This window comes from Diospyros lotus, chromosome 14 (genome assembly GCF_014633365.1).
Source record: "Diospyros lotus cultivar Yz01 chromosome 14, ASM1463336v1, whole genome shotgun sequence".
In the NCBI taxonomy this organism is placed as follows: domain Eukaryota; kingdom Viridiplantae; phylum Streptophyta; class Magnoliopsida; order Ericales; family Ebenaceae; genus Diospyros; species Diospyros lotus.
Window position 1 is genome coordinate 3,262,163 of NC_068351.1, and position 27,997 is coordinate 3,290,159.

At 37.2% G+C, this 27,997-nt stretch overlaps 3 protein-coding genes and 1 long non-coding RNA gene across 6 annotated transcripts; all 4 read left to right on the forward strand.

Annotated features, from left to right (window-relative positions):
• Positions 1-692: 692 nt before the first annotated feature.
• LOC127789894 (ethylene-insensitive protein 2-like) lies at positions 693-11,311 on the forward strand. Of its 3 annotated transcripts, XM_052318972.1 has the most exons (9): positions 693-1,059; positions 1,148-1,312; positions 2,060-2,799; positions 3,508-3,594; positions 3,714-3,824; positions 3,916-4,128; positions 6,353-6,538; positions 6,651-9,338; positions 10,671-11,311. In XM_052318972.1, the coding sequence occupies exons 3-9, from the start codon at positions 2,551-2,553 to the stop codon at positions 11,052-11,054; spliced, it is 3,918 nt and encodes a 1,305-aa protein (XP_052174932.1). In that variant the 5' UTR covers positions 693-1,059; positions 1,148-1,312; positions 2,060-2,550; the 3' UTR covers positions 11,055-11,311. The 3 variants fall into 3 exon arrangements, with proteins under 3 accessions (XP_052174932.1, XP_052174930.1, XP_052174929.1); XM_052318970.1 differs by lacking the exon at positions 1,148-1,312 and having other exon boundaries at positions 693-1,113; XM_052318969.1 differs by lacking the exon at positions 1,148-1,312.
• A 1,020-nt stretch (positions 11,312-12,331) lies between these two features.
• Positions 12,332-13,072, forward strand: LOC127789898 (uncharacterized). Its single transcript, XR_008020685.1, has 2 exons — positions 12,332-12,472; positions 12,666-13,072. It is a non-coding gene; the product is annotated as an uncharacterized LOC127789898 (long non-coding RNA).
• Positions 13,073-17,956: 4,884 nt separating this feature from the next.
• On the forward strand, positions 17,957-20,810 carry LOC127789895 (phenylalanine ammonia-lyase-like). The gene is made up of 3 exons (XM_052318973.1): positions 17,957-18,437; positions 18,813-20,075; positions 20,170-20,810. The coding sequence occupies exons 1-3, from the start codon at positions 18,055-18,057 to the stop codon at positions 20,657-20,659; spliced, it is 2,136 nt and encodes a 711-aa protein (XP_052174933.1). The 5' UTR covers positions 17,957-18,054; the 3' UTR covers positions 20,660-20,810.
• Positions 20,811-22,689: 1,879 nt separating this feature from the next.
• On the forward strand, positions 22,690-27,861 carry LOC127789896 (3-isopropylmalate dehydrogenase, chloroplastic-like). Its single transcript, XM_052318974.1, has 7 exons — positions 22,690-22,968; positions 23,670-23,990; positions 24,076-24,237; positions 24,399-24,473; positions 24,734-24,843; positions 26,408-26,480; positions 27,214-27,861. The coding sequence occupies exons 1-7, from the start codon at positions 22,759-22,761 to the stop codon at positions 27,403-27,405; spliced, it is 1,143 nt and encodes a 380-aa protein (XP_052174934.1). The 5' UTR covers positions 22,690-22,758; the 3' UTR covers positions 27,406-27,861.
• The last annotated feature ends 136 nt before the right edge of the window (positions 27,862-27,997 follow it).

Genomic DNA, 27,997 nt, shown 5'->3' on the forward strand with positions numbered 1-27,997 from the left:
AATTCTTTATTTTGATATTAGAAAACTCTATTAATAAACTTAATTTTTAAAATACCACTTTGCGTATTTTATTTAAAAAGAAATATTGGGCACGATTGTCATTAACAAAGAACACGACAAGCTAAGAACACAAAGTCTGATGCTCAAGAAGATTTTTCTTACGATTTTACGTCATGAGCACAATTAGATACTCATATAGGTAAATTGGACTTTTTATTTCTTAAAAAACACTCACTATGCACAATCGTTGGTAACGAAGAATATGACTAAATCAACAAACAAAAGCTTTTATTCTCGCATTCAAGAAAATCTTTTCACACAATTTTATGCCGCGAGTACAATAAAAGAGGTTGACATGTAAATTTAGCATCTTATACATCCACATACTCTCAATATATATTAATTTTGTATAGGGATTATACATATCCATCATGCATGGGTGCCCAAAATGGTCCTGAAGTTCATTCACAAAGGGCCTTCATATCACCTAAATTGTCTCTAGTAGGTACAATAAATGTTCAGTATTGGGCATTAATATCTTCCCGAAATATGTTACATTAGGGCCAAACGGTTGCCAAACAAGGCCTAATCGCATAAAACGGCGTCGTTCAGGACTAGCCTGGAAAATCAACAAAATTTTATCGGGGAAAAAATTGGGCCACCTGGCATCATAAATTTTAGCGAGCGCAGAAAGAAGGGGAAGAGTTAGAGAGAGAAAGTGGGCAGTAGGGCGATGAAGGAAGGGAGAGAAAGTGTGTGAATTAGCTTCGAGGAGGGGAAATATAAATGGAAAAACAGAGCCTTTTCTACTGGGCTTTTGTTATCTCCTTTTCTCCCCCTGCAGGAAGGCTTGAAGAAAGTTTTCTCTTTTAGAAAGAAATACATACATATATATAGGCATGGATGTACTTGCCATCTCTCTCTTCAGTAGCAGCTGAGAACTCGTTCTCTCACTAGAAATCAATTAAAGTTTGGTGCTTTAAAGACCCTCTGTCTGATCCACTGTGAGAGCAGAGAGATTGCTATAGGCTGGGAATGGAAATACCCTGAAAAAGGAAGGTAACTGCAATATTTTGGGAACCCTAGTTTTAGGCATATAGCATAGGTTATAAGGTACGCACGCATATCTAATACATATATATTTCAGATCCATCAATTCCTTGCGATGGTGGCGGTTGTTTCTGATCTTTTTCAGCAATGGGTCCTTCCCTCTGTTTCTAGGCTTTTGACTCTGTTTCCTTCTGTTTTGGAATGGAACTTTTTTTGTTCTGGGAATTGTTCTCCTGTTGATTTTGTGATGAGATAGCACAGTGTAAGTTCTAGGAGGTGCTTTCTCGCTCACCCCTCTTCAATCTGTGTCCGTCGTTTTCAAGTTTCTGGGTGTTAGTATTTGATAATTTCTGGGTTTTTTTGGGCTGTTTGTTGTAACCATACTGGGTGCTGAATTTCATCTTGTTAGGCTGCTGTTTTAATTTAGTTTCTGGAAGTGAATTTGTAAATTCTTCTGCTGTTGTTTTGTGATGTGAATAGTTCAGTAAAGTCCAAACAGATCTCTCTCTCTCTCTCTCTCTCTCTCTCTCTCTCTCTCTCTCTCTCTCCAGTTTTCTAATTCATATCTGTATAAACATGGTGGCAAAGATTTTTTTTGGCTAATTAAGCAAAGATTGTTTTTAATCTGTAATTATTCATTTTCCTTAGGATAATTGGCAATGCCTTTGTATTTGCATATAAGCCTTTCAAAATTTGACTCTTGTATGCAACTTACTGGACTACTTCTCCATTGTTGACAAAGTCATGAATATGGTGAAATTGGTTGAGTTTGTAATAGCATTGATGAAATTAGTACTGATTTATTTGGGCCTGTTCAATATGTGATGTTTTTAGGTCGGGAATGTATTTCAGTTTGCATTCTACCTGTATGTCAGCATGTTCTGTCTTAAATTCTTTTGGATCTCCTGTGTGCATTTATTGTTGATCATATTACTTTTAGTATTTGACTTGGATTTCCGAGTTTATTTTCTTTATTGTTTGATATGTTTTGTGATCTGTCTTATTGTAGCTGGTATAAGAGTTCAAACTGCAGTTCAATGAGAGTGTTTCACTAACATTTGGCTGTGCGGACCCTGTTTCGTGTTAAACAAATGATTTCCCAGCTGGAGCTACCCTAAAGGAGGCTTGTGCTCTGCATGTTAAAGGAACATTGAGAGTTGCTTTCAAGCCGAACTGTTCTTGAAGTTTTTCCGCGTCAGTAATTACTGTTTACCGAGCAGTAAGTTATTACTAGCCTGTTGGACGTCATTTACCTGAGCAGTTGATTTGTTTATAATCTCCGAAGATGATCAGCATTGTGGCAACATTCTCAAATTTCTGTGTGATTCTGGGTGACTGAAGAATATTGCCATTTCAGCACTGGAAATACATTTGTTATATGCGGCTATGTAATTTTATTGTCCTTGACAAGTGTTACAAGGTGCTTCTGTTATTTGAAGACTTGATTAACTATCAACCATAGTGCTGAATTCCGATCTATTCAACCTGTTTGACAACAACATGGACACTGAAATTCACATATCTAATCATCGGCCAAGCATTGCCCAGCGCTTGCTTCCTGCTATTGTGCCTGTGCTGTTGGTTGCAGTAGGATATGTTGATCCTGGGAAATGGGCTGCAGTTGTTGAAGCAGGAGCTCATTTTGGGTCTGATTTGGCTCTACTAATGTTTGTTTTCAATTTAGCTGCTATACTATGCCAGTACCTTTCGGCTCGTATTGCTCTAGTCACTGGAAGAGATCTGTCCCAGGTAATTCTTTCTTATTTATTTCATTTTTCTGAAGTCCACTTGCTTTTTGCCATTACCAAATAATTATTATGGTTTTCAACTTTAGCATAGGTGTGGTAAAAATTTTGTGTTTCCCCTTATCGAGGGAGAGAGAGGGAAGGGGGGGGGGAGGGGGGTTGTGTAAATTGGGGATGACTTTATTTTTGTAAGGTGATGGCTTGACAGCAGTTCGAAAAACCAACATTTTTCTCAATGAACCCCTATTATTTTCTTTGTAATTAAGCACACATTGTTTTGTTGAGAATTTATATAAATTGTCAATGCATTTATTTGTTAATTGTATAATAGCGTGATATTGGTTAGAAAAACTAGCAAGCTTCTTAATGAACCCCATGTATTTTCTCTTTAGTGAACAACACATTGTTTTGTTGGGTTTGAAGTTTGACAACTTACTATCCATTTGAAGTGATGTTCCTATTTGTTCAGTCCAAGTCTGTAATTTCAACATAGGATATTCATGTTAGATTGCAAAACTATGGCCTAAGTTGTATGGTCTTCGTGTAGCATCAAACACTCTTATGCCTATGCATTGCCACCTTCTTCTATGTGCATTGCCCTGTTGCTATGGATTGCTGAAATATTGTTGCTAGGTGCTTCTGATTTACTTATGTATGTTTGTGCCTGGCTAACTTGTCCTATTGTTTTGCTTCCCCCCTTGTGATGGCAAAGATTTGCAGTGAAGAGTATGACAAGGCTACATGCATCTCCTTGGGAGTTCTAACTGAGATTTCAATGATTGCTTTGGACCTTTCTATGGTAGTTTCTCCCTTCTCTGATGCTATTGTTTATAACTGGTTGATATGCGTGTGCGTGCACACATATATATACATATTTATTGGAATTGAAATCTGTCTGTAATTGCTTTTTTATGATAGGTTCTTGGTACTGCACATGGCCTCAATCTACTTTTTGCTGTGGACCTATTATCTGGTGTCTTTCTAGCTGCTGTTGGTGCAATTCTGTATCCATTTTTTGCCACCCTTCTCGTGAGCCTGCTTATTAATTTCTTTATAATCATTCAACTGCATTGTGACCTGATATTTATAGTATTATACTTATAGGAAAATACATTTTCAGGATAATGGCAAGGCAAAATTTGTGTGCATATTGACAACGAGTTTTATATTGCTGTTTTATGTCCTGGGGGTGCTCTTTAGTCAGCCAGAAATTTCATTCACCACAAGTGGGACTCTAGCAAAGTTAAGTGGGGAAAGTGCATTTGCATTGATGAGCCTTCTTGGAGCAAATATTATGCCTCACAACTTTTATCTCCATTCTTCCATTGTACAGGTCTCTCTCTCTCCCTCTCAATATGTCTACTGCGATGTGTCTGATTTTGGCTGCTTATGATATATCTTGTGTGAGAACGTGCATCCTACTTTGCCTTGAAACTTGCATTATGCATGTAAGTTGGGACTTGCCAACATTTAGATATCAAACTAAGTAGGGGAGAAGACCTTTGGCATAATCAATCTTACACATTTCAAATTGTGCTATATATTGCAAACCAACACATTCTCTCCTCCCCCCACCCCCCCCCCCCCCCCCCCCGCGACCTGTGTCTGCTATCATTTCCATTGGGATAATATTTATGGGCTGTTTATGTTAAACATGCTGTTTTGTGTATTTTTCATAACTTGCTGTTTTGTTTTGGCTTAGCTTCTTCCTCTTTCTTTTTATCTTTCTGCAAATGTCCACTGTCCCAGACTATCTTTCTGCAAATACCATGCCTGACATATTGCTAGGCAGGCATAATGCATTATTTTCAGTACGTAAGTTGAGTCTTCCATCTAGTTTATACCAAATTTTGTTTCACCATTGCAAACACTTACCAAATGTAATATTTTAGCACTGGATATACCATTTACCCGGGGGGGAAGGACAGGAGGAGAAGATCTTCTGAAGGTTCCTTTAGAATCCTAATTGGATTGGGATTATAACTACTAGAATCCTAATTAGAGTAGAATTTCATTTATTAGTTGCTTATATAGTTGTTTAGGATGCAATTCGAAGTAAAGTATTATTGATATTGGTTTGAGAATTTATTTGAGTTCAGGTTTTAGTTAGTTCTTGTGTTCTTGTTCTTGATTCTGCATCAGCAGGTCTGCTGGCTTGAGTTTTTGGCTAAGCAAGGAACATTGCTACCGTAATTGTTACTTGTCCAAGAAAGAAAAAAATTATTGTAGCCGTTGTCTTTGGTTGTTGGCATCATTAAAACCATAACGCAAAATGATGTATTTGTTCATATGCTGTGACGGCCAAGTCATGTGGCTGTTAACATGGTTGAACTCTGTTTGGATCACTGCACAGGGCACAACACTACTTGAATTTGTTATTATCTGTGTTAATTCTACTGAAATTAGGCTCCTAGAAGATACAAATGATCTAGCTTGGTCTTGACTTATAATGGCCCTGGTCAACTTTGATTATGTGCCTCACGATATTGGAAAAAGAAGAAAGAAAGTGAAGAGTGCATGAAGGAACTTTCAGGTTATGTCTAAGATGAGGATTATAAACAATGTTATAAGAGCATAGATAAAGGCTCTCACTAGTACTCATTACCCCTTCTCTCACAAACGAAATAGATTAGGGAATAGCTTGCAAAGTGGTCCATGGTTGCATGAAATATACAACCAAAGCCTGACATTGTCTGCTCCTTCACCTTTGAAGATGAATGCATGAAAGTCATCCCACATCTATAATCCAACCTCATTTGAAGCCCTAAACCTTTATTAATGTTTCAAATCTATTCAAAACGATTGTTCAAAAGCACTTTTAACCAACAGTCTTATGTGTCATTCTTCCACTTCTTTCCCCACCTGCAAGACTGCCACACATTTCTGAAAGATTACTTTTGTCCTATCCATATTTTTGACAAGGCTGGGGAACTTTTATGCCATGTTTGGTGCTGCTATATTTAAAAAGACACCATATGGATGACTACCAAAGGTTTAAGAAGTGGGATTCTTCATGGTGGATAGTTCTTCACATGGTTATAACTAAGGTTATAGGATGCCATCTCATAATTCCATGTAAGAAATGTCTCACCTTATTCGGAGTGGATGCCTTTGTTCTATGAGTTAGAGGAATAAGGGGTGCATTTATATTGATGTGGTGTGGTACTTAAAAAGCTTTGTTGTGTAATCATATATTTTTGGGTAATCTTCATATTATTTTAAGTTAATTTGTTAAAGTATTTTAACTCAAAAAGTTTGATCAGCTATATGCTCGTCAGAAAAAGAAAAATGACATTCAGTCAGATATTTACACACTTAATAGCACAAGCTCAATAAACATGATGTGAGATATTGCATCCTAAGAAGCAAGACAATGTGAATTGCCTGTGGGAAGCTAAGAGTTAGCTTATCCTTCTCATATGCAGTATATGTGTTAGTAAATTTTGAGTGTTAAGCTTGTCCTGCATTTTCTTGCCATACCAAAAGGGGGGAATTTTGTCATTGCGGCTATTTTCAGCTCGCGAATCTAACATTAGTCATCTTTTACTTTCTTTCAGAAAGAACATGGATCCCATAATGTTTCCAAGGGACTCTTGTGCCATGACCACTTTTTTGCCATCCTTTGCATTTTCAGCGGTATTTTCCTGGTGAATTACGTGCTGATGAATGCTGCAGCAGATGTGTTTTATAGTAGAGGCCTTGTTTTGCTTACTTTTCAGGATGCATTGTCTCTAATGGATCAGGTTTGGGTTTCATAAGCGGTTCATTGTGCCATAACTAATTGAATACGTGGTGCCCACAGGGCCATACTGAGTTTGATATGTGCTAAAATACTCCGCAATCCAAATTGTGCAGGTATTTAGGAGTTCGATAGTGCCTTTTGCTTTTCTGCTGGTTCTGTTCATTTCCAATCAAATCACCGCCTTAACTTGGAATCTTGGTAGACAAGCAGTCCTGCATGATTTCTTTGGCTTAGAAATTCCTGGTTGGCTTCGTCATGTAACAATCAGAATTATTGCCATTATCCCGGCCCTCTACTGTGTTTGGAATTCAGGAGCTGAAGGTATATATCAGCTGCTAATATTTATGCAGGTAGTGGTTGCACTTATGCTGCCTTCTTCTGTGATTCCCCTCTTCCGGATTGCCTCTTCAAGATCGGTGATGGGCACCTACAAGATTTCTCAGTTTGTGGAGTTCTTAGCCTTGATCGTATTTTTCGGAATGTTGGGCTTAAAGATTATATTCCTGGTGGAGATGGTATTTGGGAACAGCGAGTGGGTGGGAAATATGAAGTGGACCTTGGGAAGTAGCATGTCTTTGTCTTATGTTGTTCTTCTCGTCGCTGGTTCTGCTTCACTTTGTTTGATGCTTTGGCTTGCAGCCACACCATTGAAATCTGCTAGTTCGGGATTAGATGATCAGGTATGGTATTGCGATGTGAATGATGCTAACCCAGAGTTAGCTGAAGAGAAAGATGAAAGTGATACTGGTGAAACATATGCAAGGGAGGAATCCCTACAAAAAGAAGATGCCCTAGGAGAGCCCATTGAGAGTCATTCTAATATGTCAGTTAAAGGTACTGATCTAAATTTGCCCGAAACACTTCTGGACTCTGATGCCATGCCTCATTTGAAAACTATAGAGGACAGCATTCCTGAAATTGCATATGTTAGTCCCTCTAAGTTCCACCCAGAGGAATCAACTACCACAGTTGAACCAGATTTGGTCACAACTGTTTACAGTGAAGTCCCTGTGAGTGAGTCAGTGGACAGCATGACCTTGAAGAAAGAATCATCTGACATGGTAGAAAAAGCTGAGAGAACGGAGGGGGATTTACAGACTGGGAAGGATGATGAGGGAGATACTTGGGAGCCCGAAGAATCATTTAATGGGGCACCTGCAATTAGCCCGTCTTTAACATCTGATGGCCCTGGATCATATAAGAGCCTCAGTGGGAGAAGTGAGGAAGGTGGCAGTGGTACAGGAAGTCTCTCGAGATTATCTGGATTGGGCCGTGGTGCAAGACGTCAATTAACTACCATTCTGGATGAATTCTGGGTGCAGTTGTTTGATTTCCATGGGAACCCAGTACAGGAAGCGAAAGCTAAAAAACTGGATGTGCTGCTGGGTCTAGATTCAAAAGTTGATTCAAAGCCTACCACTCGTCTGAAAATGGAGGTAAATGCAAAGGAACTCACTGGATATTTTCCATCTGTGGGCGGAAGATCTGATTCACTAATGAAGCCAAGTGTTTACGACTCTCATAGTCTGCTGGGTATGCAAGGCAACATAGAGGCATCTTCCCGCCTCCCAAGGGGGCCATCTTCATCATGGTCCAGCCAATCACAGTTGCTGGATGCATATGCATCAAATTCTAGTTACAGTGCTCTTGACTCTTTTGGTAGGCGTTATTCTAGTGTGCGATATCCACCAGCTTCTGAAGGCAATGACTATCAGCCAGCCACTATTCATGGCTATCAGATGGCATCATATCTCAGTCGGATTGCTAAAGAAAAGAATTCTGAATACTTGAATGGACAAATGGAGGCACTAACTCCAAAATCCCCATCTTTGGGTGCGTCAAACTACAGAAATCCACCCGCTTTTACTTCAGTTCGGAAACCACAGAATGGGTTAAGCACGCCCCCCCCTGGTTTCTCGAAACCTGTTATATCTAGAAATATTTCATTGCAATCTGAAAGATCACTTGACAATGATCTTTGCACTCCTGGTCCTGGACCTGCTGAGAACGTCAATAGTTCAGTCCATGCTAAGAAATTCCATAGTTCACCTGACATATCAAGTCTCTCTCTTCCTTATCGGAACTTATATCTCTCTGACAGAAGTGCTCAATTGGACGGTTCCATTGGATATGGATCATCCTTGCATGCAACTGGTTCACTGAAGGCAGGAGTGCCTTATCCATTTGATCATCTCTCGCCTTCAAAACCATACAGAGACCTGTATGCCTCACGGTTCAGCTTGGGCTTAGACACTGGATCTCTGTGGTCTACACAGCCTTTTGAACAGTTTGGCGTAGCCAATAATACAAATACCGCTGGGAGTGAGGAAGTTCAGAGTAAGCAAAGTTCAATTACGCCAGAAACTGAACCTTTTATGGATGTGGAAGCGAAACTACTTCAGTCTTTCAGACTTGCCATTGTGAAGCTTTTGAAACTGGAAGGATCTGATTGGTTATTTAGACAGAATGATGGTGCTGATGAGGATCTGATAGGTCGTGTTGCTGCAAGGGAGAGATACGTTTATGAACCTGAAACCAGGGAGATGAATCGGGTAGCTCAAATTGGTGAACCTCTGTATTCATTTGACAGGAAACAAGGTTCTGCACTGAAAAATGATGAAATAGATCATGCCAAGTTTTTAGTTTCCTCATTTCCTAATTGTGGAGAGGGCTGTGTTTGGAGACTCAAATTGATAATAAGCTTTGGGGTATGGTGCATTCACCGGATTCTAGAGCTCTCACTTATGGAGAGTAGGCCGGAGTTGTGGGGGAAATACACATATGTGCTCAATCGCCTTCAGGTAAAGTTTTCGGTTTCTGTGCTCTCTCTCTCTCTCTCTCTATTTATTTTTTTAGTCCGTTACATGTAACTAGAGGATATATGGACATATATGGTACATTCTATTTCTTTTGAGCTATGTGTTTTTTCCTTGTTGGCCAAATCGAAAGACAAGTTTTATGCTCCTTTTTATTTCCAGAACCAAAATAGGACTATCGATATGTTTGGTATTGGTCATGGTTTATAAGAATATTACTCTGTAGTATTTGAAGATGAGGAGAGAGAGGTTAGGAATTTACTTGGGGGAGACATCACATTATTTGAGAATCCTTAGATGATGTTGCAGTTGAAGGATTGTCAACTCGTCTCTGAAGATGAATACTTTTTCATCCAAAGGGAAGAACTTGTGAGCAAGAGTATTTTGATTTCTGTCAATACCATATGGCTTAAAATGTTGGGCATTTTGATACTAACATGTGCAAAATATCGGAGTAACTGAGAGATAAGGAGTGCGGACATGTGGTCATACAATACAAGAAAGAAAAAACAAAAGAAGAAAATTATACATAATTTGGTTGGAGCAGCACCTTTCGAAGATAAGATATAGAAGATACAATTAAGATGGTTTGTGAAAAGAAAGCTGATAAACAATGCACACCTATGGATGAACTGGAGGATGTTTGTTGTAGAAGAAAGGGAGAGAAAGACCCAATAAAACTTAGTGGAAAACTCTTAAACATAACAGAGGATATATTTGCCTTATAGAGAATGTGATCATGAATAGAGATGGTTAGAACTCTACAATTCTTGTAGCTAACCCCACTTAGTGGAATTAAAGGGCTTATGATTGTTGTTTGAACGATGAAAGATGATGATTTCTTTGTCTAGAAAAATGTGGTAGAAAGAGACAAATGTGGCACAAACACAAAATATGACATAAAATATCCTCACATGACAAATTTTAAAGAAGTTAGGACATGACATGTGAATAGAAATAAATTCTTAATTATCATTTGTAGAAAACTCCATTATAAACTAGGAAAGTTTTGGTACATCGAATTCTTGGAACCGAAAAGGCTAGGGGATAAAATGACTAATAGATTAAACCTACTTCTCGAAACTTATAATGGCTTTAATTTGTTGACCTTTTAACAACAACAACATATCCAGCCGTTAATTTGTTGACCTTTTATGGACATATTTAATGTTTAGGACATAATATGCTAAGAAACGCTCCTTATTGGGCAATATTTTTGGTTCTTCCCATCTACGTGTCTTCATCGTTTTGCCGTTCGTAGTCCGGTTGTGATCATAGATTGATGCGCACTTTACAAAATGAATGCATGAATGACAGGGAATCATCAATCCGGGTCTTGTGAAGCCCCGCACGCCAATGACCCCCTGCTTGTGCCTGCACATCCCCGCGACACAGCTGAAGTCAAGCCCGCCACCTATTCCAGAAGGAGGATTGCCGCCACCAGCAAAGCAGGGCAGGGGAAAATGCACGACCGCAGCCATGCTCTTCGAGAAAGTCAAGGATGTGGAGACCGCAATATCTTGTCGAAAGGGTAGGTCAGGCACGACAGCAGGAGACGTGGCATTCCCGAAAGGGAAAGAGAATCTGGCGTCTGTTCTCAAGCGCTACAAGCGCCGCCTGTCCGGCAAGCCGGTTGGCGCCCATGAAGGTGGACCAGCCGGATCGCGAAAGGCTCCTTCCTCGGCGCCCTATGGCTCGTAGGGCTGCCCCATGTGGACGACTTCGTGAGTTGCTTGGTTTTGGGAAGCAGCAGCTCATTGTCCATGCTTGCAGTACATCTGGAAGAAGAAGAAATCTCCCTCTCCCTCTCTCTCTCTCTGTATGAAATCTTTTCTGCATAGGATGATAAAGTATATGAACTTGCAGTAGGTTGCGATGCATAATAGGATAAACAACATGAACTTGCAGTAGATTTGCAAGGAAATGCTAGGAAAAAAATTGGCAAGAAATTATCATAATTTTGCATATGGGTTGCTGGCAATTCTCATGCTCTCCCTTCTCTCTTCTCTCTTTTCTAGGCTTTAGACAGCAGTTGATACCAGCTGATCTATTATACATACATACATATTGTGTATAATAATAAAGATAAAAATGGGTGGTATTGCATGGATGCTCATCTTGAGGCAGCTGTTTTCTTTCTCAGTCATAGAAAATTATATGATGAGATAACAAATGGAAGAAAAGTAAATAAACTGTCAGGCACCATTACAGCACTTTTCTTGGGTACCGGGATTTAGGTGTCATAACAAGGGGGCCTCTCTCTAAGAAATGCCCTTTAGTTTTTATAATTTGATTGTTCCAGGGGTTACCCTGGCGGCTCCTTTGGGTATTCTAGAATTGCCCTTTGAATAATCCGATCGTTGGTTCATAGAGAAACAGTTGGATTTGCTCTGAAATGGACCTCACTTACTGTTGCCCTTGCTTATTTACATAAGCCATAATGAGAAGAACAAGAAAAACTTTCATTTTTGTCAAACTATGGAAATTTTTCATGTTAAGGAACGATATATATATATATATGTGTGTGTGTGTGTGTGTGTATATTTTTTACTTCATGATTGATTAATGTACCTGTTCAAAACAAAGGTTCTCATTCCTTGGATAATTGACGCTTGACATTGTAATGTGTGTGTGTGTGTAGATAAAGATAAGTTAAGAGATTAATTTAATATTTTGTTGTGAGAAACAAACTCCAAGTCTTACTCGAAGACTCTTCCAGAGGAAATAGACTTTTACTCGAAGTGACCTTCCACCTATATAAATAGTTATTCTTTATTACCCTTTCTTATATTTTCCTAAGACAACTCAGAAGCAACGCTTAAAGTTATTGGCGGTTGATCCAGGTCAGCTACATTAATTAACTATTAATGATATTTACTAGCATTAATTATTGATTGTTAACTATTAATGATATTTTACATTATCACAAACAATAATTCTTGAAAAGGCGATGAATATTGAAGTCATGCAAAGTTAGCAGCGGGTAACTAACCGGAAGAAAAGAATGCTATCGTCAATGAATCAGTGACTTTAACCATTATTTCTGGTTCTGTGCTCTCTCTCTCTCTCTCTCTCTCTCTCTCTCAATCAATAGCTTTGGGGTAACACAGAACAACCAGGTCATTAAGCGTTGCTTCTTAATTTGTTCCTCTTTCTATATTGAAGCTCTCGCGAGCACTGTATATCAAAGCTAGTAATTAAAAATTGTTGCTTTGCTTGGCGTACGTTGTGTTCTTCGAATTTCTTCTTTGCGACTGAAATCACGGAGTCTCCGGCACTGAACCCGTCTGTTTGGTTACATATATGATGCAGGGGTGGGTGGTCCGGCTGAATTCAAGCTATGATGCACTATTATATGGTAGTATCGCTGCCGGCAATCTTGTTGCTGTTGATCTTGATTTTGGCATGCTACCTCTTCGGAAGAGCAAGGGGCCGGACGGAAGCGGCCAGAGTTCCCCAGTATTACGGGCCTCCGGCGCCGCCGTATGGGACTCAACCTCCTCATCCTCTTGAGAAATAGAGACAGGTTGGATCATAACGCAAACGTATTATTAGTTAAGAGGTAATTTTCGTAAATTTTATCTAGGTAAGTAGTAACATAGTCGATGACTTATTTTGTTTTGAGTATCGAATGTGAGAACAAGTCGTCAGTGGCATGAATTAATACCTTTGGTACAGACATACATACATATATACATGAATACTGTCCTCTTGTGGCATTGAATGTCTTTTGAGGTTTGCATAATGAGTAGTTCGTCCGGGAGGCTGACTGATTGGTTGATAAGATCTAGCCAAAATAATAAAAATGTTCCTAGCCAAAATAATCTCCTCTCTCTCTCCTTCCCATGACCGTCTCTAGCAACCCCTTTCGCCTCGTCGCCTAACCTCGCACCGATTGCGGAGAAGAAGGATATGGTGGCAGTCAGCACAAGGTAAAGAGACGGCAAGGCAAAAGAGATTATTAGAGGCAATCATGAAAAGAAAAGGAACGCAATCTTACAAATAAGTGATATATTTTTATTATTTTAGTCAAATTTTATCAACCCATCAATAACAAAATAGCATTCTCCTTGCATAATTGTGTACTGGGTAGCAAATCCCAATGCCCTGCTATAGCTCTGTGATGAGCAAACTTGAGCCAAGTCTTTTCTAGCAAAGGTAGGTAGGTAGGTGGGTAATTAATAAATCTCACAAATAAACATTAAGATTTATTATGTTGTCACGCACACATTTATATGTCCATGACATGATTGTAGAAACGGCCGAATTAATTTGTTATTAATTAGAATGATGCAACTATGACCGGTTAATGATATTATTTAATATGGTATTAGGTGCAATTTATATAATTGTTTTTTTTTTTTTTTAGATATGTACTTCTTATGGTTGTCTTTATTTAAACCTACGTCACCTCAAATTTTATTTATTGTATGAATTGACCATCTTCCGTATATTAACATTATTTAGTCTTGAAAATTAGAAATAACTTTAAAATTAACTCTTTTAGGTAAAATTTTTAAAATATTCTATGAAACCTACCTTAATACAACAATAATATTTAGAGTCTTTAGCAATTTATCTTCAAACTTACAAATTCCTAAAAGGAAAAACACCGTCAGAGAATTAAATTACTAAATGGCAAGTTGTTGAAAAATTTACAGAGTTCTTGGTCAATTAAGTCTTTATCTATTGTAAATTTTTTCAAATAAACATTGGAGATATATTAAATTGTACTTTTCTTTGTGGAATGTGCCACGACCAGTCACCCAAGGGATTTAGTCGAAAAAGATTTTTTTTTTTTTTTTACTCTTATTGGGATTAAAGATGAAATCTCTCATCTTAAGAGTTTTCTATAACTCAATTCTATAATTTTTGCAAAAGAGATAAATTACGAAACTCAGGGCAAGATTCGAACACTGAACCTGTTATCGACTATATAGCAGTTAAAGTCTCAGCCTCTTGGGACTAACTCGTATACGATCTTAACCGTTAGATTATGCTCGTGGGGACTTAGAGGGCCAATGTTAGGGGTTTTTCTAGAGGCTCTCCCTTACTTGGGAGAGTCTATCACATCTGTTGACATTATATTTTAGTTCTTTTAATTTATTTATTATTTTTGTTCAATTTTTAGCTAAAATGATTAAATCTGAAAGTTGAGCTTTTCTAGAACAAGCTCAAGCCTAAAATCCAAGGCTATTCAAGCCATAAATACAAAATGGGCTCGGGCTTGAGTTCGAGCTCGAGCACGCACCTATATTGTGTAGCCAACTCATCAAGTTCACCTAAGGGATTAGATTTGACCATTTTTGTGGCATAATTTTAATTCTTTAGAAACTCCTCAACACACTATATAAAAGAACAATTTTTCAAAAATCATGTATCTCATTAATTACGCATTGATTATATCATTATTGTATTATTATGTCATATCATTATTGTATTATTATGTCGACTAATTTGAGTCTAAGAAAATCTATATGGGATTGGGCCACTTCTTCCTTCTACTACAAGTAGAGTAATTCCAAACAATTTTGAGCTTGAGATTTACTAGTGGAAAGCAAGACTATTATTTGAATTGGGTGATCATCTATTCTGAAACCCTCACCAAACCCAAATAATTAAAGATAAAATGAAACTTCACAATACTAGCCTTAAATAATGTGAAATATTAGAAATTATCATTACATATATTTCCAAATTAATTATGCACATTAATTATTTGGATTGGGTGATAATTACTTAAAATTTTGTCTTTTGTGATTTTTCATAGTCTTTTGCTTAATTTAGATTCATGGTGATTAACCTTTGTAATGCTTTTATAATTAATATATTAATTTACCAAAAATATATAATTTCTCATTTAATCTTTAGCTATTCTTAAACTAATTAACAATAACTTATCAAAACGTTATTTTTTGAAAAAACATTAAACTTCAAACAAAACATATTAAAGTTTAAACAAAATATAAGGGCATATATGTTTAGTTATATCTCTAATTTTTATTGAATAATTGAATTTTTCATTGGAATATAAAATTTTAATTTTTCTAATTTCTGAACTTAATACTATGAATTAAAAAACATCATTTTTTATATTTAATAAAAATTTTAAGAATAAATGTTATGAATTTTTGAAACATAAAATATTACAACATCTTTAATTATAAAATTGAAGTAAAAAATTAGAAAATATTTTCTAAAACTGAATAAAATTTTAAAAATTTTGAATTTTTCTTAAAAAAACTAAATATGATTGCAACTGTCGACTGTTACCTTGTTTTGGGATGATCGTCATTATGTAATTTTTTGTGTTTGTGTCTTTAATTATATAAGAGGATAAATCGTAAGTTGGGTCTTTGACTCTTGAATAGAGATGAAATCGAGCTCATAATTCATTGGATTACACTAACATATCGCTTATTTTTTTACAATCCTACCTATGCTGTAAGAATTACTGTTACCCTGTCTTACTCTAAGGTATGGTGTGTTGTGGTGCTATGTATTTAATCATTGTATAAGTGTTTCATGAATAATTGAGTTGAGGTGAATTAAAATGACTAAAATATAGGGAAAAATGCGGACTAATGTATTGCTTTTTAGTTATTTTATAAAATATAAAATTATAATTTGATAAAAATGACATTTCATTTGAATCGTCGAAGTGCAAATGGTGGGTTCCACTTGGGGGTGGATTGGGGCAGATGGGCTGTTACCAAACACCTCAATGTGGGCCCAACTAAGTTGTTGCAAACTTGGGTTAAGGATGGAAAGTTTCCCAGTTCCAACCAAATTTATTAAAAAATATTTTTTTTCTATTTTTTCGTAAATTTATTTTCAAGCTTAATTAATAATAACCCTTAAAAATAATACATCTTTACCCCGTAGAAATCGCACTCTTGTTATTTAGTCTTATAAACCCATAAATAATATTAAGCTAATATATATTTTAGAATGAAAATCCGTAGCAGCATTAGATAATTAGAAATAATTTTCTAAATAATGACATATTTATCAAGTATGCATGAATAATGAGCAGCCAACTGTGAATTAGTCAAATGCGTGCAGATTTGATTTTAATGTCCCAAAACACATGCTCCTGGCGAGGTATGTATAGGACAGATTTAAGTGCACCTACCAACGAAGAGTTAAGGGGCGGGTAGTAGTTGGCATGCAAATGTGTGTTGTGGACCTCGTGGTCATCCCCAGGAATGGCTACCAGTCCTCGTTGGGCCTCCCTTGATGACGACGAAGATGGGCTAGCTTAGTAGAATGACAGGCTTCCTATGCCTTATGATAGAGGCACACGCAAATGTGCATATATTGCGTGACAACAAAATAAATAACTCTTATGTCAAACGTCACTATTAAGTGTCAATTAGCAATGTCTAAATAATATCTTCACATTTATAGTCCGAACTTATCAAAATGACATTATTTGGATTATTCTCCTCTTCTTCTAATCTATTTTCTTCTTTACTCTTCTTCTCTTTTTGCAATCTAGAATGGGAAGATGAAGCACCAACAATGTCGATAAGTAGAACAAGTGACATAGGCGATGGCAAAATATATAGTCGATGGGAAGAAATGACCCAAGTGTTGGCGCAAGCATATATAGTTTGCACATTTGCAAATAAATAGAGAAAGATGATCCATTAACAGCGAATGAAGGACGTCGACACAAAATCCAAATATGTAAACTGTGACTGTGTAGTTTGTATTTTGGTAATTTAGTTAAAATTATTAATGAGTTCTATTGTTGTTATTGGAAATATAATTGAATACATTTTTATAGCAATAATTCTCTAGATAAATTGTATTAAACGTACAATTATGTTAAATAATTAGAAACATGATTATCATTATTATAATTTATCGAATAAGAAATAAAAGGGAAGAAAATTACAAGAAAACCCATTTGGAAACTTTGTTTATTTTTGTTAAAGTAAAGAATGAAAACTACAAGGATCTTTAGAGACAAAAATGAGATTTCCAAAACAAACGGGTCTAAAGGCAATTTGCACTAAATTATATAACAACTATATTTATTTGTTATTTTTAATTTTGCAAAATTTCTTTTTATTGATGAAAATCCACAACCAATATTACTTTTTCTTGTGTTGCCATAAATAATCAGTGAGAGTATTCGAACACAATCAATAATTTATATTAAATTAATTGTTCATAGATGAACACGTGTAAATATATGAGTAGGATAGTTTCAAAACTATTATAATCATTTATTAATTAAACCAAATATCTTAGGGTAATTAAGTTCTGCAAATCTTAGGGCAACTATACTCGATCTTAGTCTCAAAATATTTCTAATTCTAGAGATTTTGTTTTATTTTAGAATGAGAAACAATGTTACTTCTTGCATAAGCATGCCCCACAAGTGATTGCATTTTTTATAATAGTACGTATAATTGACACAATTAATCTCAGCTGCCATTGATTATGCAATATCCACCGGTCCATATTGCTCTAGCACCAATACCAACCCCCCTATCCCCGCCACCAACACCACCAGCACCCTTGTGCCCACCTACCCAACCCCCAATCTACATATCCATCCACTCTCCAAACCTCAACTCTCTATATAAACCACAAGCTTCGGCCGGCCATCTCTACAGCCAAAATTAGTCAATTAGCCACCAGCATTTCTGGCTTCCTTCTTTTGTCTGCTTTTTCTCGGCGTCTGACGATGGGTGAAATCGGGCACGCAAACGGCGTCCACGTCTCGGGTTTCTGCGTGAAGGACCCACTGAACTGGGGCGTGGCGGCGGAGGCGGTGAAGGGGAGCCATTTGGACGAGGTGAAGGAGATGGTGGCGGAGTTCCGGCAGCCGGTGGTGAAGCTGGGTGGGGAGAACCTCACGATTGCTCAGGTGGCGGCGGTGGCGGCGCGCGGCAGCGACGTGGAGGTGGAACTCGCGGAGGCTGCTAGGGAAAGGGTGAGGGCCAGCAGTGAGTGGGTGATGGAGAGCATGAACAAAGGGACTGATAGCTACGGCGTCACCACTGGTTTTGGGGCCACCTCCCATAGGAGGACCAAGCAAGGTGGCGCCCTTCAGAATGAGCTTATTAGGTAATTTTGTGTTTTTGAAAAATAAAAAAAGACATTGTTAAATATCAATAAATACACTTTCTTTTTAAATAAAATATATTTATTATATTTTATTTTTAATATTTAAATATTTTTTAATTAATTAAATAGTCGATCGTCAAATTCTATTAATCAAAATTAGCTTGATATACATTAATATAAATTAAATAATTAATATTAAAATTAACATAAATTTAATTAATAAAATTTGACAAAAACTCAAAACAGAAACTAAATTGTAATAAGCTTTAAAATTTAATAATTATGGTAATAAAAATTAAAATATAATAATTAATTTATTAGGAAAAACTAAAGAGTAAATTTCCCCAACTGACCATTAATTGCAAATTCTTGCAGGTTCTTGAACGCGGGAATATTTGGTAATGGATCATCGGAGTCTTGCCACACGCTGCCGCCGTCGGCCACAAGGGCCGCCATGCTTGTAAGAATCAACACTCTCCTTCAAGGCTACTCCGGCATCAGATTCCAAGTCCTGGAAGCCATCGCCAAATTCCTCAACCACAACATCACCCCATGCCTGCCCCTTCGAGGCACCATCACCGCCTCCGGCGACCTTGTCCCCCTATCCTACGTCGCCGGCCTTCTCACAGGTCGTCCCAATTCCACCGCCACCGGGCCCGCCGGCGAAACCCTCACCCCCGACCAAGCCTTCCGCCTGGCCGGAATAGATTCCGGGTTCTTCGAGCTGCAACCCAAGGAAGGCCTCGCGCTTGTCAATGGCACTGCCGTCGGCTCCGGCCTTGCCTCCATGGCCCTCTTTGAGGCCAACATTCTTGCTGTTTTGGCTGAGGTTTTGTCGGCGGTCTTCGCCGAGGTTATGCAAGGAAAGCCTGAATTTACCGACCATTTGACCCACAAATTGAAGCACCATCCTGGCCAGATTGAGGCCGCAGCCATTATGGAACACATACTGGATGGAAGCTCTTACGTTAAAGCTGCACAAAAACTCCATGAAATGGATCCGCTGCAGAAGCCAAAGCAAGATCGATACGCCCTTAGAACATCGCCCCAGTGGCTCGGCCCATTGGTTGAAGTAATTCGATTTTCGAAGAAATCCATCGAAAGGGAGATAAATTCCGTAAACGACAACCCTTTGATCGATGTTTCAAGAAACAAAGCCCTACATGGCGGCAATTTTCAGGGTACCCCAATCGGAACCTCCATGGACAATACCCGACTAGCAATCGCGTCGATCGGGAAGCTCATGTTCGCCCAATTTTCAGAGCTCGTAAATGACTTCTACAACAATGGGTTGCCGTCAAATCTCTCCGGTGGGCGGAATCCAAGCTTGGACTATGGCTTCAAGGGCGCCGAGATCGCCATGGCAGCCTACTGCTCGGAACTCCAATTTCTGGCCAACCCGGTGACCAACCACGTCCAAAGCGCCGAGCAACACAACCAAGATATCAACTCCTTGGGCCTCATTTCATCAAGAAAAACGGCAGAAGCCATAGATATCTTGAAGCTCATGAGCTCTACTTATTTGGTGGCATTATGCCAAGCCATAGATTTGAGGCATTTGGAGGAGAATTTAAAGAGCGCCGTCAAGAACACGGTCAGCCAAGTAGCAAAGAAAATTCTGGTCATCGGCGTTGATGGGTACGTATTTTTCTCTTCAATCTGTTCATTATTACGTATTTATATTAGCCACATAACCTATATATATATATTAAAGTCCTGCTTCTTCTACCAGGAAGCTTCACCCGGCGAGATTCTGCGAGAAGGACTTGATCCGAGTGGTGGACCGGGAGTTCGTCTTCGCCTACGTCGACGATCCCTGCAACTCCGTCTACCCATTGATGCAGAAGCTGCGGCAAGTCCTCGTCGATCACGCCCTGAAAAACGGCGAAAACGAGAGGAATTCAAACGCTTCAATCTTCCACAAGATTGAAGCTTTTGAGGAGGAGCTGAGGGCCGTTCTGCCGAAAGAGGTGGAGGCTGCGAGAGCGGCGGTTGAGAGTGGGAATCCGGCGATTCCTAACAGGATCAAAGAGTGCCGGTCCTACCCATTGTATAAGTTTGTGAGGGAGGAACTCGGAACCGGGCTGCTGACAGGAGAAATGGTCCGGTCGCCGGGGGAGGAGTTCGAGAAGGTGTTCGCCGCCATCTGCAAGGGGCAGATGATTGATCCCTTGTTGGATTGCCTCAGAGATTGGAATGGAGCTCCTCTTCCAATCTGCTAGGTCTCTGTTTATTCTCTCTGTCATCTTCTTCTTAATTGAGATTAATTGTCTTTTATTAATCTCATTACATACATATATATATATATATAAAGTTGTATTTGGCGCAAGATTTTCTACCTGTGTATCAGGCAATAAAATTTCAAATTTGGCATTTTAAATTATTTTATTTGCTTTTTTTAAATTATCAAATAAACTAATAATATACTTAATTAGATTTTTATTGCAATATATATATATATATATATTCCTTGTGTCTAAAAATAAGTCCAATGTCAAATTAAATCTAAGATGAAGAGGTTTGCAAAGGGAAGCTTCGAAAGCCTTCTCGATAGAATTGTCCTCACGAGACTCTTGTGGAGACTTTTCTTATGTACTCTTGGAATACACTCTTATAGATCTCGCTTAAAAGTCTTTCTAAGATCTAAAAATGTGTCAAACCCACATTTGAGATCTCTAAGAGTGTTCAAAAATATTGCTAAATAATGAAAACCTACCACACCACGCGATTTTATTGGGGGAATGGTTTGAGAAATTCACAAACCGTGCGGTTTGCGATTTGATAAAAAAAAATTAGTTTTTAATCGAATCTCTTGCATCGTACCATAATATATAAAAATTAAAAAAATAAAATCTTAACTTTTCAGTTGAATCTAGCAATTTTTTATTTACTCATCAAACATGTTTATTATTTTATTTATATTAACTTTAATATTTTAATTTTTTAACTTTATTGCTTCTCTTAATATTGCAGATAAGTCTACTATAACAACAGATTTTGTAAACTTTTATTAGTTATGAAGTTAAAGTTGGAGCATGCTTGTTTGACCATAAATTATATTGTGGACTTTTGTGTTATTTTTATGTTATGAATTTCTGATGGTGTTGTAAATTTTGAACTTTTAATTTGCATTTTGATTGAATTGTAACTTGAAGGCACATTTGTTTACCATCATGTATCTAACCGTTGACTATTGTCAATAATGATTGATTTAAAGGCACACTTGTTTTGCCTTACAATCACAAACTCCTCATCATTTGTCTCACACTCCTCAAATTAGCTGTCATCACTTTTAGGTTCATCTCCATTGTATCAATATTGAAATCTTATCCCTTTTGTTATCCTCATCACTTGTGTCAAGAGCATTAGGTGTATCTTTTGTTATTACCTCAATTGGTGATTTGTAATTAACACCAATCTCATAATTCGAATCTACTTTATCAACATGAATATCGTATCCTTCGAGGTCCACACCTACCTCCCATACCCTATTGTCGCATACCTCGTTTATTCTCTCATTCACACTGATCTCACATACATTCTTTTTACTTGACTCATCTCTTTACTTTTAATGTAAATTTCCAGAAAACCAAACTCTATTCCATCTTCTTACATCTTGAAGACTTCAACATCAATATAGCCTAAGGTTAGATAATCCCACTCTCTTATCAATTTGTAGTACCCTAATTTATATAATTTATCATAATATTCTTCCTTACACTTCATCACAATATTCTTATAAGACATTTGAATACAATTCTTTCACCCATCCAATAAATAGGTATCGCCAACGTACTTATGCCATAAAAATTTAGTGAATTTTCCATCAATCCATATTTTTACATAACAATTGCTAACAAATTAAATTAAACCATAATTTAATTCAATTTTACTTAAAGAAAATATCCTAATTAAATGAGTCTCATAATTTCAATAACACCATAATACATATCATTGAAACCCTAATTACTATTTTTCCAAATATTATGGCCACAATCCTCAATCATTGAAATCTTTATGCATAATGATGAAAACATACAAGAGTATTATAATTAAATTTAATTTAATTTAAATATCCACCTAATGCATTTCAATGAAACTCTAATTACTATTTCCTCCATTCCTGTTTCCCCAATTTCAATATAACAATTTTATGTCCAAATAACAAAAGGATTAAAAAAAAGGGGCATATTCTGAGAAAGGAATTTTGTATCCGAAAAAAATAATAAAATAATGAAAGAAGAGTCCACTCCCTCTCATATTATGTTTTCCCATTTCTCTGTAAGAATTTTCCGGTTAGGGCTCGGCAAATCGTACTTCTATGGCTTCCAAATTCGGGAGACGTCTCCTTGGGAGCCGTCCGGCCGAGCTTGTCTCGGCGACGAACCTTGCTACCCCGGCGGCGACTGTTTTCTCCCGTTTCTTCGACCGGGGCTTCTCCTCCTCCACCGCCGCCGGCTCCGAGCTGATCCGAGCCACTCTCTTCCCCGGCGACGGCATCGGTCCCGAGATTGCCGAATCCGTCAAAGAGGTGCTCCTCTCCCTATCTGTGATTAAAGTCTTGAATTCTTTTGAATCGTAGCAAGGTTTTCCGGATTGTTGGTTTTGTTTCCCGAATTGAATTTGACTTTGGTGTTTTTGTGTCGAAATTTTGGCCTTTTCAGTATTGTTTACTTTGCAGCTGTTTTTAGTTAGAGCTAGGTTTGTTTGCTTTTGATTTGAGTTGGAAAATGCTAAAATTTATGTACCTTTTATTGAGTTATGAAATGAGAAGCAACTGAATCTCTCAAAATGATCTCTCTCTCAGCTCTCTCGTGCGCGCTATTTTATCCATGAAGACATGTATCGACATGTGATATGATTAGGGATATCTTGGGGGAACTGGCAAAAGGAGAAGAAATGATGTTTAGATTGATTTCATAGTTGCGGATTCACTTAATTATTCTTAAAAACGGTCATATACGGGTGCATGTTACTACGATAATCCTGAATTTTAACTAGTGTTAGTGTCAGGGCTTCTGAAATAATCATATCTACTTAGAATTTCTATACCGATGTGGCACTGTAGAAGTTGTGGTGAATAAATGCGGAGATATTTGGTTCTTGTAAACCAAGTCAATTTTCCTAACTGTCATCACCAATATCTTTTGGTCCTTTTTGAATCTGTTGCTGATACTTATTTTAATTACACCATTTTAGCAACAGACAGTGTAACTATTTTCTTCATTGCAGGTATTCAAAGCAGCTGAAGTGCCGATTGAATGGGAGGAGCACTATGTTGGGCAGGAAATTGATCCTAGAACACAGAGTTTTCTGACATGGGAAAGCTTGGAATCAGTAAGACGAAACAAGGTTGGCTTGAAAGGGCCAATGGCTACACCCATTGGAAAGGGTCACAGATCACTGAACCTTACTTTAAGGAAAGAACTTAATTTGTATGCGAATGTGAGACCTTGCTACAGTCTTCCTGGCTACAAAACTCGGTATGATGATGTTAATCTCATTACTATCCGTGAAAACACAGAAGGGGAGTACAGTGGCCTTGAACATCAAGTAAGTTTATTTAACAATGTATAATTGCATACTGAAAATTTTTCCCTTCATGTCAACTCGATGTAGTTCCTCTATTTGTTATTAGGTGGTAAGGGGTGTAGTTGAAAGTCTGAAGATCATCACTCGACATGCTAGTCTTAGAGTGGCTGAATATGCCTTTCACTATGCCAAGACCCATGGGAGAGGGAGAGTATCCGCAATACACAAAGCCAACATCATGCAGAAAACTGATGGTCTTTTCCTTAAGGTCTGACTGTTGAAAATTTGAACTGTATAAAGTATATTGTTTATCTATATGGCACCTGATCAACTCCCAGTCTTGTGTTCTGAATACAGCAGAAACAGGTTTCCGAAGTTTGTTTTATTCCTATATGAATCTCTTTGATGGGTTTGTTTGTTCTTGTGCAGTGTTGTCGTGAGGTTGCAGAGAAGTACCCTGAAATAAACTACGAGGAAGTCATCATAGATAACTGCTGTATGATGGTATGCCCAATTCTCAAATTATATGTATATTTATCATTTGTTTATGGGAATGATATAGGCATACACATCTGTTAATTAATCCATACTGCCCTGGTGGTATTAGTATATATTCCACCGTGCTTGTTTGTGTTTTCTTTCTTGTAATATTGTTAAGCAGTATATTATCATTGTAAAGGCCACAATGTTTTGTTCTTGAAACAACAGGATGCCATAACGAAGATGTGTTGGCTAACAGTCATTAATGTCCTTTCTTCATACAGCTTGTGAAGAATCCAAATCTTTTTGATGTTCTAGTGATGCCCAATCTTTATGGTGACATTGTCAGTGACCTTTGTGCTGGGTTGATTGGGGGCTTGGGCTTAACACCGAGGTATCCTTCTTTCATCATACATAACTTTTAATGTATGCTTATATTTTGTAGGCTTAATACCAGTGTTCTAAAACGTGGCCTAAGTGGCCGCCTAGGCGTTTGGCGGACCTTTGCCGCCCTGAATATATGCAAATCGGCATCCTAGGCGTCGGGCCTGATTAATCGGGTCTAGGCGGCCAAAACGCCAAAATACAAAACAATACCTTGGCACCATTTATATATATATAAATATATTGTTTCTTATTTATATATATATAAATCTCTCTGTCAACCAGTACATCTAATCTGTTTATATAAGTTTCATTTGTCTTTAACTTTGGTTTATCTAAAACTAACATGAAATTACATCAAAAACCAAAAAAAAAAAAAAAATAGTCTGCCTAGGCGTCCTAGGCACTAGGCCCCGCCCCAGTCTGGCGCCTGACTAGTGCCTAGCATGTTTTAGAACACTGCTTAATACTTACGATGGTCCCTCAATAATTAAAAAATATGGCGTTTGGTCCTTGAAGTGCAAAATGTCAAGATTCGATATCTCAATTATTAAAAATTATTTTTTTAAGTTCTTACCGTGACTAAGAGTAAATAAAGCCATTATCTACACCACGTAGGATGTCACGTCACATAAAAAAAATCACATCAATGTGACACATCAGATTATGCTTAATACATAAATACGATATTTGGTCCCTAATATGAAAAAAAGATCGAATTTGATAAAAAAAAAAAAAAATCCTAAATTTCATAAGAAAAACTTAAAATTTTCATAAAAAGACCTAAAAATATTTAAAAAAAAAACCTAAATTTCATAAAAAAAAAATACGTAAAATAAAATATTTAGGTCTTTTTTTATGAAATTTAGGTTTTTTTAAAAATATTTTTAGGTCTTTTTTATTAAATTTTTAGGTCTTTTATGAAATTTAGGTGTTTTTTGGATTTTTTAGGTCTTTTTAATGAAATTTTTAGTTCTTTTTATAAAATTTAGATAAATTTTTATTATTTTTAGGTCTTTATGAAATTTAGGTCTTTTTTTGGATTATTTTAGGTATTTTTTTATGAAATTTAAGTTTTTTTGGAATATTTTAGGTCTTTTTTATGAAAACTTTGTCTTTTATGAAATTTAGATTTTTTTTATTATCAAATTTAGTTTTTTTTTTTTTTCATATCAGAGACCAAATGTCAAATTTTTTAATAGTTGAAGGACCAAATGTCAAATTTTTTAATAGTTGAAGGACCAAATGTCATATTTGTGTATTAAGTTTAATCTAATATGTCTCGTTGACGTAGCTTTTGTATGTGATGTGATAACTTACATGGCGTAAATAATGGCTCGATTTAGTCTCAGTCACGGTAAGAATTTAAAACAATAATTTTTAATAGTTGAGATATTAAATCTTGATATTTTGCACTTCAAGGACCAAATGCCATATTTTTTAATTGTTGATAGGGCGTGTTATGTATTAAGCCTGTTTTGTATTTACCAAAAAAGTATCTATCCCAATATACATTCATCTTCAATGTTCAACACAAATTTTTATCTTGTCACCTCATTTAACCTCTTGGACAGCTGCAATATTGGTGAAGGAGGCATTGCTCTTGCTGAGGCTGTACATGGTTCAGCGCCTGATATTGCTGGAAAGGTTTGTGATCATAACCATGTGATTCTTCTGCTTTTTCATTAGATGATTGTCCTATATGAATCAATATTTGAGGTATGTTTTTAGATTATCTGAAACTTCCATTTCTCCCAGCATTTTGTTATGCATATATGTAAATTGTACTTGTTAAGCTTTTCTACATGCTGGCCAGACCTGGGATGAGAATTAGAGTGATGGAACTACCTTCCTTTCTAAGGTCCAAGTTCCTTTTTTAATGTAAAGCACATCCTGGTGTGCCAGAACGTAGACATGGCTGCAAGTAGATATCTAAGAAGAAATATTTTGTCTCTAACTGTGGATGACCTTGGAGGGAAAGATTGCTCCATTAATCTGGTGTGAACTCGTAGGTCAAGTTTGTATCACTAAACCATACATTAACACTACGGGGGGCCCAGCAACATTGTGCACTAGGTTCCTTTTTTTTTTTTTCCTTATATGTTGTCAGCAATTGACTTGTATCTGTAGGGAACCTGCAATTTTGGCTCTCATGCTAATTGACCAAGGGCTGTTCTTTCTGAAATTTTCTGACCCAACAGAGTCTCTTGGATGATTGTGTATGATTCACTTGCTATGTCTGAATTCTTGCTTTTGTTTCCTGTTATGCCACTTTCTTTGTTTTTTCCCTCCCTTTTGAGGAATTCATGTTTCTCTTAAGTTGCATGACCTAACAATAACTTGTTAATGAGTTCTTTTTTCTGCTGGTGGATGTTTGCAGAATCTGGCAAATCCAACAGCATTGTTGTTGAGTGCTGTCACAATGCTTCACCACCTGGAGATGCATGATAAGGCTGAAAGGATCCAAGAGGCTATCCTCAAAACAATTGCCGAAGGAAAGTACCGAACTGCTGACCTTGGTGGCAGTTCATCAACTTCTGACTTTACAAAGGCAATTATTGGTCATCTTTGAAGAATGCACTTGGCACATATGACTCTGATTCTGGAAGAAGCCGTTCCTTGTTATATTCTTTTGCAAACATCTTAAGTATTCTCTTGTACTTTCTTGAGGGAATAAGGCCACCTGCACTTGTGGAGAAACCGGATATGGCTTCACGCACACGCTCAGTGGCCTTCGCCATGCTAAGCAAGCAACAGAAACTTCCAAAGAGCATGGTAGAGAGGATAAATTTGTCCCTCTATGTCCCGATTTGGTTTGTTATTTGATATCACCTTTCTAGCTTACCTTGGATGAACTAAAGCATCCAGATGTTTCTTTTTCCATCGTCATATGTTCTCCTTGTATTCATCTATGTAGGAGGGCTAGATCTCTGCGATTTGTTTTTTCTTCCCCCTGTTTTAACTATTTAGTAATATAGCCACAAGGTTATTCTTCTTTTGAGCTAAATACAAGTTTTGAGCTGACAAAGTCTCTGTTTCAGGTCCTAGCATTTGCAGCCTAAGGAGTTAAATTGTTTATCGCTGCATGATTCATGTATTAGTTTCTGCCCAGGGAACTAACTGTGCATATTTAGACAAAGACAAAAGAAGAGGCAAGTTAAATT